Genomic DNA, 17,669 nt, shown 5'->3' with positions numbered 1-17,669 from the left:
TGGGATTACTTACCTTACCCCATCCACACGGGTCAACTACAATATCAACAGAGATAGAGAGAGATACTACTGGCAAAGAATATTAAACTAATACATCATACACGTATTAAGTACACATTCGCACATACTACGTACCTTTCAATACAAACAAACCCTCCTCATTGCGAAAAGAAAAACAAAACGTCGTGCATTTTATTTTTGTGGGGTGTAATTTAATGTTCTGCTTTTGCTTAGTTTTCGATAGAACGGACAGTGGAAAACATTCAAATAACGATAGTGATAGTCCGACCACTTCCGGGCAATACAAAGAAAATTCGGTGTTTTATCCATAGCTTTAGTTCGATTGTAAGTGGTTCGACGTGACAACGGTAGGACAAATCAAATGAAAAATTAAATTTTAATTGGAAAATTTGGATGTGTTGTTATTTAATGTCACGTGAAGTGAAGCTATTATCTAAAATATCCATTGAAAACTGGACAAAGTTATAGTACTACTTAGAAAACTTTTTTTTTTAATTATAAATAGTTTCGCATTACAATGAAAAAATTTCAAGTGTTTTAACGTCACGGAAAATTGTCAACTGCTAATTATTTCATTCACTGGAATATTTCTTAATTATTGGATATTAACGCTATTTAATTTTAAATTTTCTGTTTTACACCCAAAGAAATTTCTTACCCAAAACGAGTACAAAATGAATGTCGAAACAACAGTTATCTGTCGGCTGAAAACGACAATTCAAATATTAATGCTAGTCAACTGCCTGGTCGTGCTCATTAATATCTCGAGAACAAGATTAGATCTTTCTATAAAAGCTACCTTAATAACAGCGTATATCAACTGATTTCTTTCTTCTTTAACACGTCCGTAGTTTTGTAACAGCAGTCGTGTAGCTTGCTGAATATTCTTGCTGCATCTAGAGAAATAAAAATTTGAAATTGCATTTTTTTTGGAGCTGAGTTTTAACGTCAACGTAATTTATGAGGTAGAAAGCATTAAGTCATCAATTGACTTTCAAAGGCTTACTACATTTTAAACAAGCATTAATACATATTACTTGTGTTCCTGTACTTTACTGGTAAGAAAAGTAGTAATATGTGGTATTAGGTAGTTTTCTTTATATTGTTGCTGTATGAATAAAAATTTTGACATTTCATTTGTTTTATTTGGGTTTTAACGTATAAGTGAAATGTCAAAACAAATTACTTGTGTTCATTTAATAACTAAATGAACACTACCGTTGTTGTTAAACATTATTCTGAGCTATTGTTGCATTTTTGTTGTAATTTTTAGACTACCATATATACATGGACTGTGAGTTTTAGCTTCGCTTGAACATACTATTTTAATGAAAATGTCGAGATTCGTTTGTTGAAAAACCAGGTTTTGAAAATTATTTAGAATGCTTCTCTTTTTTCAGCAGGCAAAAGCTATTTTTACTGTACTTTTCTTCTGAGTGTAAACAATAAAACGTTGTAATAAGAATTCGTCTTGTATTTGTCCAAAGTCTGAACTTAGTCTGAACTTTTCAAAAATTAACAACATTTTTGCTAATCTTATTCGGCAGGTTTGGCGGAAGAATGTTCATGTCCTAATACCCTATAATTACAAATATGTAACATGAAACACATACTGACATTATTTTCGATGACAGTAGTAAATTATTATTATACCCTAAACCACATAGTGGTCAGGGTATAATAACTTTGATCTGCCAAAAAATGTGCCTAACAGAAATATTGGTTTTAGGCCCCATAAAATATATAGCAATCGACTCAGAATCACCTCCTGAGTCGATCTAGAGCTTGATGTCCGTCCGTCTGTCTGTCTATGTATTTGTTGTTCACAGGATTCCGGTCGCAGTTATTAACCGATTTTGATTAAATTTGGTAAGGGTGTTTTTGGACACAAGGACGAACGCAATTGAATTTGGAAGAAATCGGATCAAATTTAGATATAGCTCCCATATATATGTATCGCCCGATTTTGACAAATGGGGTCACGTTGCACTTTTTTACCAACCGATCGTCGTCAAATTTGGCACAAAGTAATCTTATTTACCACACTTTATGTGTGCAAAATTCCATCGAAATCGGTTCAGATTTAGATATAGCTCCCATATATATGTATTGTCCGATTTTCCCAAATTTGGCCATAAATCCCTTATTTATCAACCGATCTTACTCAAAATTGGCGTACTCTAATCTTCCATAGTACTTACTATATTTAGATATAGCTCCCATATAAAGGGTGATTTGTTAAGAGCTTGATAACTTTTTTTTTAAAAAAAACGCATAAAGTTTGCAAAATCTCATCGGTTCTTTATTTGAAACGTTAGATTGGTCCATGACATTTACTTTTTGAAGATAATTTCATTTAAATGTTGACCGCGGCTGCGTCTTAGGTGGTCCATTCGGAAAGTCCAATTTTGGGCAACTTTTTCGAGCATTTCGGCCGGAATAGCCCGAATTTCTTCGGAAATGTTGTCTTCCAAAGCTGGAATAGTTGCTGGCTTATTTCTGTAGACTTTAGACTTGACGTAGCCCCACAAAAAATAGTCTAAAGGCGTCAAATCGCATGATCTTGGTGGCCAACTTACCGGTCCATTTCTTGAGATGAATTGTTCTCCGAAGTTTTCCCTCAAAATGGCCATAGAATCGCGAGCTGTGTGGCATGTAGCGCCATCTTGTTGAAACCACATGTCAACCAAGTTCAGTTCTTCCATTTTTGGCAACAAAAAGTTTGTTAGCATCGAACGATAGCGATCGCCATTCACCGTAAAGTTGCGTCCAACAGCATCTTTGAAAAAATACGGTCCAATGATTCCACCAGCGTACAAACCACACCAAACAGTGCATTTTTCGGGATGCATGGGCAGTTCTTGAACGGCTTCTGGTTGCTCTTCACTCCAAATGCGGCAATTTTGCTTATTTACGTAGCCATTCAACCAGAAATGAGCCTCATTGCTGAACAAAATTTGTCGATAAAAAAGCGGATTTTCTGCCAACTTTTCTAGGGCCCATTCACTGAAAATTCGACGTTGTGGCAGATCGTTCGGCTTCAGTTCTTGCACGAGCTGTATTTTATACGGTTTTACACCAAGATCTTTGCGTAAAATCTTCCATGTGGTCGAATAACACAAACCCAATTGCTGCGAACGGCGACGAATCGACATTTCACGGTCTTCAGCAACACTCTCAGAAACAGACGCAATATTCTCTTCTGTACGCACTGTACGCATTCGTGTGGTTGGTTTAATGTCCAATAAAGTAAACTGAGTGCGAAACTTGGTCACAATCGCATTAATTGTTTGCTCACTTGGTCGATTATGTAGACCATAAATCGGACGTAAAGCGCGAAACACATTTCGAACCGAACACTGATTTTGGTAATAAAATTCAATGATTTGCAAGCGTTGCTCGTTAGTAAGTCTATTCATGATGAAATGTCAAAGCATACTGAGCATCTTTCTCTTTGACACCATGTCTGAAATCCCACGTGATCTGTCAAATACTAATGAATGAAAATCCTAACCTCAAAAGAATCACCCTTTATATACATCTCTCGATTTTCCCAAATTTGGCCATAATACTCTTATTTATTAACCCTTGCTACTCCAGTGTCAAATTTTTATGTATTATCCGATCGTATTTAGACTTACATGTAACTCTTACATAATAATATTGACCGATTTTCACGAATTTGGATTTACTCTTTTTTAATAAAGGTCTCAATATTAGTTGTATACAAACTCTGTAGGTGCAAAATTAACTATAGCTACAATATCAGACATATATGTTCAGATTGTGAATACAACAAGCAATACAAGCATGTACCCTTTAATTATCTTATGTATGGAAATATGCTTTATCTCCTAACCCTATTTCAATGATACCCAACAAATACTTATGTTTACTAATTCAGTAGGGGTGGTTTAAGGTATGATATAGTCGGCCCCGCCCGACTTTCTACTTTACTCACTTGTTATTACATCAAACTGTAAGTTTCTGTTTCACACATGTCATGAAGCAATTAAAACCTGGACAACGACATTATATTTGGATAAAAATTGTTTACTTATTTGTCTACATGAGGAACGCATATTTAGATAGTCTAAATAAAATCAGACAAATTTCCTTAAGCTTTGATATACAAAAAAATTTGGGCAAGTTAGCATGTATTTAAAATCACCTATAAAATACTTTATGACAAACTGTATCGAAACATTTTTATCGTAAAAAATAATAACAAATCGCAATCACAACTGTCTAAAGCTGACAGCTGCTGTCATTGTAGTGCTTTCTACCCACCACCCAAAGACTGCCAACAACATTTACTCTCTTTCTCTCTCTCTAGGTCGAAAAGAGAGTAACTAAGGAAAAGGATAATCGAGAGTTAGTCAACGCTAAAGAAACGAAAGTTACGATGGGTTAAAGTTTTCAGCGAACAGTTCTATAGTAAAAATGAAAACGTGAACACATTTAAGACCATGATGAAATTAAGAAATGGCAAATAAAAGCCAAAAATATAAAAAAATAATAATTGAAAAAATATACAAATTTAAATAAATATTATTAGACTACACGTATATATGTCTATAGAGTACGAGTCTATGCGTGTATGTTGAAATTAACACAATTCTTGTTGAGAAAAAATGTAAGCTCCACCAAAATGTATACTACTATACAATATCCTTAATGTTCCTGCAAATTCCAGCATTGTTAACAAACTAAAAGTTACGAAAACAACTTTAAAAAAATTGATAATATGTGATATAATAGTATATACAAAATTTCAATTATCTATTTATTATTATGATTGCAAATACTATTTCGTTACGATGAAAGATTTTTTTTAAACGTATATGAGACATGTGTGTGCGTGTGTTTGTGTGTATTTATCCTGTTACAGGACTTTTTAATATTCACAGTGATGAAATCACATAAAATGCAGAGTAAATATTTCTAAACTTGCATCATTGCATAGAACTCATTGTTGGATCTAAATATCACTTGTCATTTTTTAAATATATATAATCTTCACAATATTGGTGTTACTATAGCATTTTCTAATGTACATTATTATAATAATATTAGAACTTTATCCACTTTAAATTGTCAAAGTAAATGAACAATACCAAAAAGAGCATGGAATAAGTAAAAAAATTAAAAAAAATCGAATATATATTTATTTTCACACGAAATCTATAGGCGGTGTCAAATGCCTGTCTAAAAAATTGTTTGTAAATATTAGGAGTATTCACAACAAATAAGACTCCAATTACTTGTCCTAGCAGACATTGCCAGTACACTGAAAATGTTGTCGTTTAGAGGCACGAACACAAATTTTAGCGTTAAAACTCGAATTTAATGGTAAAATTTATGTTTCTAAAAGCCAGTATTAAGCTCGTGTTTCAAACTTGGGAATGATCCAAACTACCGTTTTCTTTCTTAAAAATGACATATCAAAGAAAAGATACCGTGAACATTGTCTGATATTTATACCCTGCGCCACACTATGGAACAGGGTATTATAAGTTAGTGTATATGTTTGCAACACCCAGAAGGAGACGAGATAGACATATGTTGTCTTTAGCAATATTGCTTAGGGCCGGCCCCTGAGTCGATCTAGCGATGTCCGTCAATCTGTGTAATCAAAGTCTAGGTCGGTATTTTAGTGCAATCGACTTCAAATTTGGCACAAGTATGTATTTTGGGTCCGAATAGAACCCTATTGATTTTGGAAGGAATTGGTTCAGTTTTAGATATAGCTCCCATATATGTCTTTTGGCCGATATCTACTAATATGGGCCCAGAAATCAGAATTTCAGCCTGATTTGATTTAAATTTTTTACAGGAAGTAGAATTAACGTTCCCGATATGCCAATTTTGGTTGAAATCGGTTCAGATTTAGATATAGGTCCCATATATATCTTTCGTCCGATTTACACTCATATGACCACAGAGGTCAAATTTGTAATGCGAATTAAGTAACAATTTGCACAGGGAGTGGAATTAACATTTAGCTATGCATGCTAAATTTGGTTGAAATCGGTTTAGTTTTATATATAGCACCCACATATATGTTTTTCTGATTTCAGAAAAAATGGCCAAAATACCAACATTTTCCTTCTAAAATCGCCACTTCTAAATCGAAAACTTGTAAAAATTACTTAAATTTTCCTGTACTTCTAACACGTATCTATCGACCGATAAATCATAAATACACTTTTGCGAAGTTGCCTAAAAATTGTTTCAGGTTTAAATGTTTCCCATATTTATACCCTGCGCCACACTGGGGAACAGGGTATTATGTTTTACTAACATTCTATTCCATCCCAGGACATTAGCCTACTTAAATGGTAAGTCTATAGATTTTGTCCAGATCGAGTCAGATTTAAATATATGAATATGGGAACAAAAGCCTTCATATATAGCACCCAACACATTTGACAGATTTGATGTGGTATCGAAAATGTGGATCAACAATGTGGTTCAGGGTATAATATAGTCGGCCCTGCCCGACTTTAGACTTTCCTTACTTGTTTTTGTTTCTTAAACGTGTTTTGCCTTTTATTTCCGGATGCACTCATTTAACCCGCATATAACATTCTCTTCTTGAATATTCTGAAAAAAATGAATACCCCTATTATGACTAAAGATACACCCAGAAAAAAGGGGCTCTAATGCCAACTGAACTTTATTTTAGTTCATGAAGATTAGTTGATTTTAGTTAAATTTTGCACAATATGAGTAAATGTTCCTTATTTGAATAATTTTTTGCTAACTTTAATGACGTGAACTAAAAATAAGAAAAAAACTTGTATACAAATATAGTGCACAATTTTACTAAAAAATAGTTCATATTTTCCTAAAATGGCATAAGTTTGCTTAAATGGAGTTCATAAATCTGTCAAATGAGTAAATTTTACTAAAATTGTACCTGTCTCGAACTTCGTACAGCGCTGAAGACATTTTAACAATTTTTAAATCCAATTTTTTCTTTCAACATATGCAATTTTCTTAAACAACAGAAAAAATTAATTATTTTTAAAAAATTTCTTCAATTTGACAAAAAGTATTAACTTATTTGTGACATGTTGCAATTAGAAAACCATTTTAGTTAAAATTTTCTAAAATAACCCAAATTTTCTTCCAGGGTGGGTTCACTTTTTTTTGGGTGTACATTGATGGTCTAATATAACATTCTTGCAATAAAAATAGAACTTTTTTATTTATTATTGCAACACATAGTGTGTAGCAAGCTAATGTACCAACGAAAAAAAACATTAGAAGTGAATTATAATAGTAACCTTTTTATTTTGGCAAGTTTTTTTTTTATTTTGGTTAATATATATATGCAATACTATAGACTGAAAATAACCACCCCCTTATAGACTTATTCTCCCAAATAGGATTTTGTTTCTCTTATCGCAACTGGTCACAATTATTCCAACACATGGTGGCAGTTAAACTAACAACAACATGTGAGTTCAATTTAAGCGGGCTCTCACAATGACGTCTAATACAAACCTCAAACTGACTATATATGAAGAAATTCCTATTACATTTCTCTTTTCAATGCTTACTTCTTGTTGACAGCTCTCTGCATTTAGAATTTAATGGAGGTAAACACGTGAGTTTCATTATTCTATAAACGCAGCTCTGACAGGACATTTTTTGTTTTTTTTTTCTTCTATTCCGTCGTGAAGTATTGAAGATAAGAACAAAACATTTGTCACCGTTTTGACTTGAATTTCCCTCCAAAATCAATACATATGTATTCTTTTTATGGAGGCGTTTTATTACACATTTTTATATCAAACTAAATGCTAATTTATTGATTTTATTTCATTGCTGTATTAAATATTGCGTGACAGCTTTAGAGACACTTAAGATAGAGGATAAATTATGACGAATTATGTATTGTCAAGTAAAAAAGATTAATGCTCACAACGTATTTAAAAATCACTTTATAACTTATCACAAGTAACATTCGAGGAATGAAACGGCTAATACAAATACTAATCGCTGTACACTGTAGAAAACGTACACATATCGAAAAATTTGTTCTCCGAATACGGAATAGAGAAGTGAAATTTAGTGGTGAATCGAAGTTACTACCAAAAAAAAAAAAAAAACTTAAACATTTGATGTTGTTGTTTTTTCATACAATTTTTTTGGGGACCTGCTTCATTTAGGTTTTTGGGCAAGTTTTCATGGTACCCATATTCGTTGCGCTATATAAAATGTAAAATTTCTGATTATATTAAATTAAGTAAAGCAATGCTGTTTTAGTACACACAAAAATAAATTGTTAGTAGACAGCACAGAGAAATCTGCTAAAACAGCACAAAGTCTGCTGAAAAGCAGTCACTGTTTGCTAAAATAGCAAACATTGTCTACATTTTTTTTGATAACATCAATCAATTTTAGCTTGGCTAAAACAAAGAAAAAAAGTTAAACTTTATACCCACGATTAGTTCATAATTTTTGAGTCAATACTTGGGATGGGAAAAATTTCTTTAAAACATTTTAAAAATAAACTAAAACAAAACAATTTGAATTTTAGATCAATTTAACAACTGACTTTATCTGTGTACTATTTAATCCTTTGTTAAACAACAAGTATTGAAATTTTCTTTAATCAATTAATGCTGTACCGAATCTATGTTAGGCTCAATAATAAGACACCTGAGTTTCGTAGTCGAAATCTATTCCAAAAATATTTTATTTTACATTTTTCTTTGTAAAAAGCAATTTTCCTCGAGTACTAGTACATTAAAAAATCAAAGAAAATCTATTCCCCCTGTTCTGGTTTACGAATTCTCAAGACGCAAAATTTTCCTCAGTCGCTAGTTTCCGAACCACAATATAATACGAACATTTTACATACTGCTCTTATGGATAAGGAAATTAAATGGAAGAAATTTCATAGCAAAATATGAAATGGTTCAGAATTTATTGATATTAAAAAAATTTGCGTTTTGCGAATTCGTAAACCAGAACATGGGGGTAAATTCCTGCTATATCCTTCGTTTATTCTTCATTTTCGGAACTGCCAAAAAAAACTGTCAAACTTATATAAATCAATTCTAATCTTCCACATTCAGGACGGAATATATAATGATTATTTACTGAGGAAATCAAATAGAAAAACAAAAAAAACTGGAGGCCTTTTCTTAGTATTAACATATAGTAGACTGTGGAGACCGTGTCGACGTAAACATTGTGAAATCCTCCTTTTATATCCTAACCTGCGCAAAGAGTCTTAATCATCATGGTTTGGGACTGGGCCGTTGGCGGTGTTACGGAAGAGGTGCCACGTACTATGGGTCCAGAATGCGAGAATTACATGACGAATCGACGAAGAATTATAGAAGCGATATTATTTTGCATTGTGTTTATCATCATTATAAAATGGGCCATGAAACGTTTGGAACCCATACAGCTACCGGATGCCAACAAATTAAACCAGCCTCATAGCGGCATGCGGATAGGATTATTGCTCATGATGACATTGATATTTGGCATTGAGATGGGTTTCAAACTTGCCAATAGATCTGTGATATTTGTTTTAAATCCTTGTCATATCCAAACGTTAGTGCAAGTATGTTAATGATATCCTAGAAGAAATTTATAGCATCCTATAAAAAAAGAAATTTCAATTTTGTTTTCCAGATATATATATTAGCCGCAAAACCCAGTAGGACGACTACGACCCTGTTTCGTATACAAATGAATAATCTAAATGGTGCATTTTTGGCATACATTTTTCCGGAGGTTGAATGTCGAACACTTCCGTTTGAGCAGGCCACTTACTGGATTCAACATGCTCTATTATATATAATTCCAGTTTACATCCTCAGATCAGGCTTATATAAAGTCGAGGATTTGCGTGACTTTAATTGGGTTATAATCGGCGTGGAGTTTCAATTGTTATACCATTTTAGCGTTCTGAATATTTGTTCAATGGTAAGTAATGAAAAATATAAATTTCTTCTTCAAATCTAGGAATCTGCGTTTCGGAATATAAATGTCATTATTTCTAAAATGTTTGAATTTTCATTCAAACTCAAGTTTTCCTAATGTCAGTCAAGATATTGGCAATTTTACGAAAACAACATCTAAGTAGTCTTTCTGACAAATATCAGTTAGAACTGTTCTACAAAGATAAATGGAGGTTATCCATGCTTGTTTTACCAGGAATTTTTCATATAGGGACGTCAATATGTTTATGTATTTGGCAACTACTGATGTATTACTAAATACAGAATAAATTCCTACACTCAATTTAAGCAAACTTCAACTATTTTATTAAAATATAAACTAAAATATAAACTATATTTAGGAAAACTGTGTACTTCATTTGCATAAAACTTTTTTTTCTGATTTTGAGTTCAAGCAAAAGATAATTAAAATATTTGACAATTTGACAAAATTTAACTAAAATCAACTAATTTTCATTAACAAAAATAATGTTAAAGTATAAAAAATGTCGTTGTTTTTTCCTGAGGGAAGACACATCAGAAAAATCTGCTTAAACCGAAGCTCGGCTCACATAAAATTGGTCCATCCCTGCCATTATTTCAGAGTTCGATTTTATGTTATTCGCATTGATTGTGTGAAGAGTAATAGTGTAGTGTTGACAGGTTAAAAAATGAAATCAGTTGGCTTTAGCCTTCTACATTATAATAAGTTTACCCTTCGCTAGATCATTATAAATTACTTATTCCAAGGCCATCATCATAAATACATTCAATTGTTGTTTTTTTCTTTTTTCAGTATACTGGAATAAATCTCAACCATATGCTTTGTGCTGCTGAAAGTGATCCTTTTCAAGGTCAAAATTATCGTATTGCCGCTGTGATACATGAGTCAATTCTATGTCCCATATTAAATAAGCTAACAGTTTATTTGTTTGCTACGCCTCAGAGCATACAATATTCGACCAAATCGCCGGGAGCTACTACTGCTGCATCAACAATCCGGTCACATCAGCACCACCACCAACAACAGGAAATGTATGAACAGTTAACATTACAATCGACCACAGGAAACTTTTCATCCTTACAATCATCGACAACCACTCAACATCAACATAAACCGCCCACTACATGTAATAAGTTATATTTAAAAGATGATGGCACACCATCTCAACTGATACACCGTAATAGCATTAGTAATCGAGAATGTCCATCGACTTCTTATCTACAGGACGATGAGTATATGTTAGAGCAGGAAACGCCTGCATCTGCTGAATATAGGATGCCTACGACAAAAATCGATTAGTATTTAATTAGAAAGTTAATAATATTATTGAAGTAACTACTATGAACTTCTCCTCTCGTCCCGTATACCCCGATGACTCGTCAACCCACAATGCCTAAGAATCGATATTAAAACGCAAATGTATTGCGATTGTATCCGGGCCGATAGAAGTTTCAAATGTAGACATTATTTGAATATACATACCTATCTGTATTGTATGTGTACATTAACCTTTGTTGAATATTAATACATATTAGTTAGAATATCTATCCTTTCAAATATTTGGGTTGTGTACCAGGCGTTCTGAGTTCAGAAAATGAAGCCGACTCATTTTAGTCGTTGATTTAGATAGAAAATTGTTTTGATTTGTGGTGCGTCATTTGAAATGATTCAATTCTATCCCGCCGACGTAGAGTATTCCCCATAGAAATTTTACTCCAAGCACCCGAACGATAATCTGATTAGATGGACAACTAATCATATCATTTAAGTTATGGGAAATATGTCGATTTATTTAAACTGAATGGTTTTAAATGATTGTTATAGCCTCAACTAAAAACAACTCATTAATTACATTGCTCTAAATGATTAACGACCATTTGCATGTAGTTCCGTTATGCATTAATAGGCAGTCAATAGAGAGTAAATAGTTAACAGGGATGGAAAATGCAGTACTATAGTACTTTTTTCACACTGGTCAGTATCGTAGTACCCCCGCCAATGCTTTAGTACCTTTTGTGTAGACATTTTTGGGCCGATATAAGATTTATGGTACAATACTAACAAAAAAATATTATTTTGCAAAATTTTATTTCTGTAGAAAATTTTGTCAAAAATTTATTTTTAATTTAACTACAGAAAATTTATGAAGGCTACCAAACAGTGGCAACCGTGATTACAATACTACGGTAGTCTTTGTAAGCGTATATAAAACTAAAAAAAAATATATATTTAAAATTGAGGAGTTGACAAAGAAAATTTTATTTTCTTTAAAATTCAGTCTAAAGGAGCTCTTGAAAATAATCTTCCAATGCATTTTTGGTGAAATTTAGTGAAAAGTACTTTTTCGCTAAAAAATACCTTTTTTGTACTTTCTTAAAAATTATATTTTCCATCCCTGATAGTTAATATCTTCTCTCCTATTAGCTTTAATTGAAAAATTTACTGCCGTTAAGTTTCTAGCTAACATATGGAATATATAGGCAATTTGACAGATATATCTATAGAACGGTTTAAAAGTTCGTTAGATAACGTAGTACTAACGGCGCTTCATGAAAATGGGGGTAAAAAAACAAACCCGATTATACGATTGGTTGAACAACAAATGTGATAATCGTTCGAAATATGATTAATAAAAGTTTAAATGGATAACTGTGTTCCGTTTTGCTTAGGCTCAAATGTCGGTTCTACGCCATAGAGCCAATCTTCGCCGATATAAGTGTGTTAGCTTCATTCTCTGTCCGTTAATATTTATTATTGAACGCCGTGATAAATATACAAAATTGCAATTGCTTCTTGTTTAACCGGAAGGCAAACTTTGACATCTAGAGAACAATAATCTTGTTTTGTGGAGAAGTGGCATTACCTAATAGGCACTGTGCATATTCTGCGATTGAAATCCCCGATAACATAAGCAAGGTATTGTCATTCCTGCAAAACATTTTAACTTCCGGACTATTCAAAAATGTCTATTTTTTTAACAGAGTACGAATGATGAAGATGACCACTTTCAAGACAATTTTAGTTGGTAATGTAAAGTAAACCGAAGCATTGCGATAACAAGGCAACATAAAGACAATATATCCTTTATTCTGGCTTATTCTTCAATTTAATTTCATATGAAAAAAGTCAATTTGGATATTTTCCTACCTATAGTTAAAAAAATTGTATAAAATGTATTTAAAACCTTTTTGCGAGCATAGTCTATAGATCACAATAAATGCTACATTCGATATATAAAAAACTAGAAATCTGATATTTTGTTAAAATTAAAAAATAATAAACAACAATGTTAAAAGCAATTACAATTTCGATTAAATGAATATCTAAATTTTAACAATTTTCAAATTAACCTATGTATAAGTAAGAAAACACTATAACATAATTACATTTGTAGTTGATTTAGATCATAGGTATATATAGTTTTATATATGAAAATTGGAGCTGAAAATTCTTAAAATATCGTTAAATGGTATATCAAATTTATCTTAAAAATCTCTATTAGTGCAATTTGGTTTAATTAATTACGAGTTTCTCCTTAACGATATGAATTCATTCGTTTGACTGATATGCTAAAACAGCTTGATTTGTTTATGAGAAGTTCAGTCGCACCAAAGTCTTCATTTCGATAATAAGGAAACAGCTGTAAGTTTCTTATGTTAGTGTTATTATGTATTTGGAAAATATTGACCAACGGTTTCTATTGAAGCTAAAACCAACATAAATTCTCACAAATAATATTATTTTGTTTCATTTTAAGTTAACTGATGAAAATATGAAAATAAATTATGTTTCATTCTTAATATGCACTCAAACAATTTTATTATTTTATACCGCGTACCTTTATAAGCTTTTCAAGAAGAGTCGTTTTCCCTATATAAAAATCAAGTTCAAAACACAAGTTTTCCTCAAAACCATGTCAATTTTAGAATGTGAATACCCCAAATTTGACATATGCCCTGGCAAACCTTATCGTTTCGAAATATATATCAAATTATTGAAAGAAATTTCATAGAAAAAAGGAAGTGGTATTTATTTTGACAAACGTTGAATATATTTGGGAATTGGAGTAATGCTTAGTACTAAGTTCGTTTCTGCAAAAAACGAATATCTTCATCTATCGCCGTATATAGGGTCTCGAACCCAGTGATGTTATCTTATTTATGCGAAATAATATGCTTGCCTATTTTTTCGTGCGAAAATCCAGGGTTGCATAAATATGTGCTTTAAAATGTTCAAAACAAAGATTTCGCATTTATTCCGCGCTAACTTTCTTTATGGAGTATAACAGTTTTTCGTGCGAAAACGTGATATTAGTACCAGGCTTAAATGCGAATTTCTAGTTTCAATGGTAATTGTAAAATTAAAACATCTCAATTGTATGGTGTATGAGATGCATATTTTCCCTTGCAAAATACCAGATTTGCGTGCGAAAATCTCAATGCAAAGATTTTGCGGTTATTCCGCCCAAATGCTTTTTATATGGAGTAGAACAGTTTTTCGTGTGAAAGCGTGATCTTAGGACTAACTTCGTTGTTTGCATTAATTTTACATTAAACCAAATAAAACCGACAGTTTTTAACACCTGTTAAATCTGCCGAATTTTCAAATTTTTAATATATTAATTAGTACTAAATTTTGGATTTCATTTATTTCTCAAAGGTTTCGTCTTTATTTCGTTTCTGCAAAACAAGAATATCAACTTTTGTATCTCTGTGAATAAAGTCCCAAACACAGGGTTCTTAGCTTATTTGTGGAAAATAATATTCTTACATATTTGTCCGTGCGAAATGTTTTCGAAAAAGCTCAAAATGATTTCGCAGTTATTCCTTGAGAATATTTTTTATATGTGGTATGACAGTTTTGAAGAAGTTAAGGTAAGTACTGAGTTCAGTTTTCAAGCTGAAAACCATCTTATTTTCACAGTTACTGTTTTAATCAATTAATTTTAAATTTTTAAATGTTTCGCAATCGCAAATCTTTTTCATTCATAAGTTGACAAGACTTGATATATATTTTTGCACTTTTAATTTATTGTTTTGGTAAAAATTTTACTGAATGAAATTTTTTGTGTTGATTTGAAATTGATAACAAATTTTTAGTAATTTGAGGTCGCTGAATCCAAATCTGCACTTTGTTTTTTTTCTATCAGCTCGACTTTTCGAGATATACCGTTATGTTCAAAAATAAGGCATTTGGAATAACTTGAAAATGGTTCACCATATTAAATTAAAAAAAAATCCGAAACTTCCAAACAATATTCTCTTTAAGCCGTACTTACATTGTTTGGGAGTTTCGGATTGTTTTTAAAATTAATATGGTGAACCGTTTTTAAGTTATTCCAATATATGTAGCGGAATTTTGAACATAACGATATATATGAAATCAAGTGCAGATTCAGAGTCTCAAAAAACCTTAAAAACAAGATTCAGTTCTTAATCAACAGAATCATAAAAAACTAACTTATTACATGTAATTTGAAAATGTTATTTTTGTACGGAAATCGCGATTTATATCAATTCAGTAAATCGGGAACAAAATCAAAAGTTGTGCACCGATTGTGGTGAAATAAAGCTCATTTTATTCGAAATAAATAAATATTTAACTAACTGCTTCTGGACAAAACTGTGAATTTTGTAAAATTTTTTAGGAATTTTTAAAATCAAAAAATTTTTTTTTTGTTATAAATTTAATTTTTTTTCAAACCTTGAACGATATTCAGTTCTTAATCAACAGAACCATTGTGTTATCTTTCGAGTATTCTTTACAGGAGAGTGAATTGTATAATTAGAACGGCCAGTTTCTCATCCTCCGATTAATTCTTAAGATTGAGTTACATACCATGCGTTAATGCGTCCGTTGTGTGAAGAGTTGCATTTTCTCGGATTAACGATGTAACTCAACCTTTAACCGGGGGATAGACCACCGCTTATACGGTGTTCTCACCAGAGAATGAAGCCGACCCATTTTTGTCGGCGGCGGCGGGCACTAAATTTTTGCCTCCGGCGGCGGTGGCTTGACGGCTGAGCCGATATAAATTTGTTCACTCGGCGGCGGCCAATTATCCATTATAAAATCAATTTGAAGTTAATCGAATGGTAATGAGATTAGTTGTACAACCTATCTTACAAACAAATTTACTTTTCGTTCAAATTTTCTGAGCTAAATTTTTGCTAAATTATTATAGCAGCTTAAATATGATTGGTTGTGTTCAAAATTTTGGAAAAAATACGACAATTATATATAAATTTTTCTGATTTAAATCCACATTTGTGATTAATTGGCGGCTAAATTTGAGTCGAGATGAGTCGACATATTCGGCGGCAGCATCGACTGGCAAAAATGGTCTGCGGCGACTGAAATCGGCGGCGCGACTGGGCGGCTTCATTCTCTGGTTCTCACCAAGCATGTTTTGGGGTTTGAAATGTTTCCCCTTTATAAGCACTTCAAAACGAGTCGTTTTCGCCATACTAAAAAACAAGTTCAAAACACAAGTTTTCCTCCAAAACACGTCAATTTTAGAATGTGAACCCACCTAATTTGGAATATACCCCGAATAACATACCCTATTCAAAATATATGTCAAAATATTGAAATAAGTTTCATAAAAAAAAAAGAATAAACAAAGGCTTTTAAGAACATGGACATGTGAAAATAACATAAAAATTTTTTTCCCTTTGCGCTCGCGGTAATTATTTGGACATAGGTTGCATATATGTGAATTTCTAGTTTCCATGGTAACTGTCAAACTAAAACATCTTAACCCGGTGTGAACGGTGAAATGTTTTGGAAAAACGAATGAGGAAAACGAATCAGTGGGAACCAAGGTATATTTAGGAAGGTAGTTTCAAGCTATCAGATGATTACAATTTTCCATTTGAGCAGAACTTTGATTGTCGGTATCTGCTTAATGGCATAGGCGTAGCTAAAGGGGTTTTATGGGTTTTTCATCTCCCCCTACCAAATACCATTCAGTATTTCTTCAAATCATGATTATATATCATTGAATTAAATATTATGGTTTCTTCCCATCTATAAGAATTTATTTTTTCTCTTTTTGAGGTATCTTCACAATGAGCACACATCGTAGCTTTTACCCCCTACGAAAATGTTGCTAGCTACGCCAATGTTTAATAGACAATTGTGACAAATAAAAATAAAAATTCAAAATAAAATTATTTTATACCAAAAATTTTGAATTTTCAATTTGCTTTAAATTTATGAAAGAAAAGTATCAAAATAAATTATCCTCATAATTGATGGTAAGAATTACTTCAATTATTCTTGTAGACCGTATCATATTTCGAAGCATACATCGATCATTTCCAGATTTTCTCTATTTTAAATTTCCAACTTGTCGAACATATTGTTCAACAAGTGAGAAATTTAATTCAATTTGACTGACAATCAAAGTTTCAATATGGCGACTGACATTTTTGTTTTTGTAATACTAAAACTACCTCACTAAATCTGCCTTGGTGGGAACATAGCATTAGTGACATTTTGTATGGGGTCAGCTGTTTTATCGACACGATAAATAATAACAAGATATTGATAAACCGGCCCTTATAGCCAATTTCTCATATCCGAAACGAATGCTTTCTTTCGACTAGAATGCCCAAAACAGCTGAATTTATAAAGGAAAATCAGCTGTTTTTGGCATTTCAGTCGAACGAAAT

At 32.1% G+C, this 17,669-nt stretch overlaps 1 protein-coding gene across 5 annotated transcripts; it reads left to right on the top strand.

Annotated features, from left to right (window-relative positions):
* Nucleotides 1–189: 189 nt before the first annotated feature.
* Nucleotides 190–13,808, top strand: LOC142237540 (transmembrane protein 164). 5 transcript variants are annotated; one of them, XR_012722503.1, is made up of 5 exons: nt 190–345; nt 9,114–9,610; nt 9,682–9,975; nt 10,786–12,909; nt 12,975–13,808. XR_012722503.1 is itself a non-coding variant. In XM_075308897.1 (4 exons), the coding sequence occupies exons 2-4, from the start codon at nt 9,281–9,283 to the stop codon at nt 11,290–11,292; spliced, it is 1,131 nt and encodes a 376-aa protein (XP_075165012.1). In that variant the 5' UTR covers nt 190–345; nt 9,114–9,280; the 3' UTR covers nt 11,293–13,808. The 5 variants fall into 5 exon arrangements, 4 of the variants coding, with proteins under 4 accessions (XP_075165012.1, XP_075165013.1, XP_075165014.1 ...); XM_075308897.1 differs by having other exon boundaries at nt 10,786–13,808; XM_075308898.1 differs by having other exon boundaries at nt 231–368; nt 10,786–13,808.
* The last annotated feature ends 3,861 nt before the right edge of the window (nt 13,809–17,669 follow it).

This window comes from Haematobia irritans, chromosome 5 (genome assembly GCF_050003625.1).
Source record: "Haematobia irritans isolate KBUSLIRL chromosome 5, ASM5000362v1, whole genome shotgun sequence".
Taxonomy (NCBI): Eukaryota; Metazoa; Arthropoda; class Insecta; order Diptera; family Muscidae; genus Haematobia; species Haematobia irritans.
This window is presented reverse-complemented; position numbering and strand designations above follow the sequence as displayed.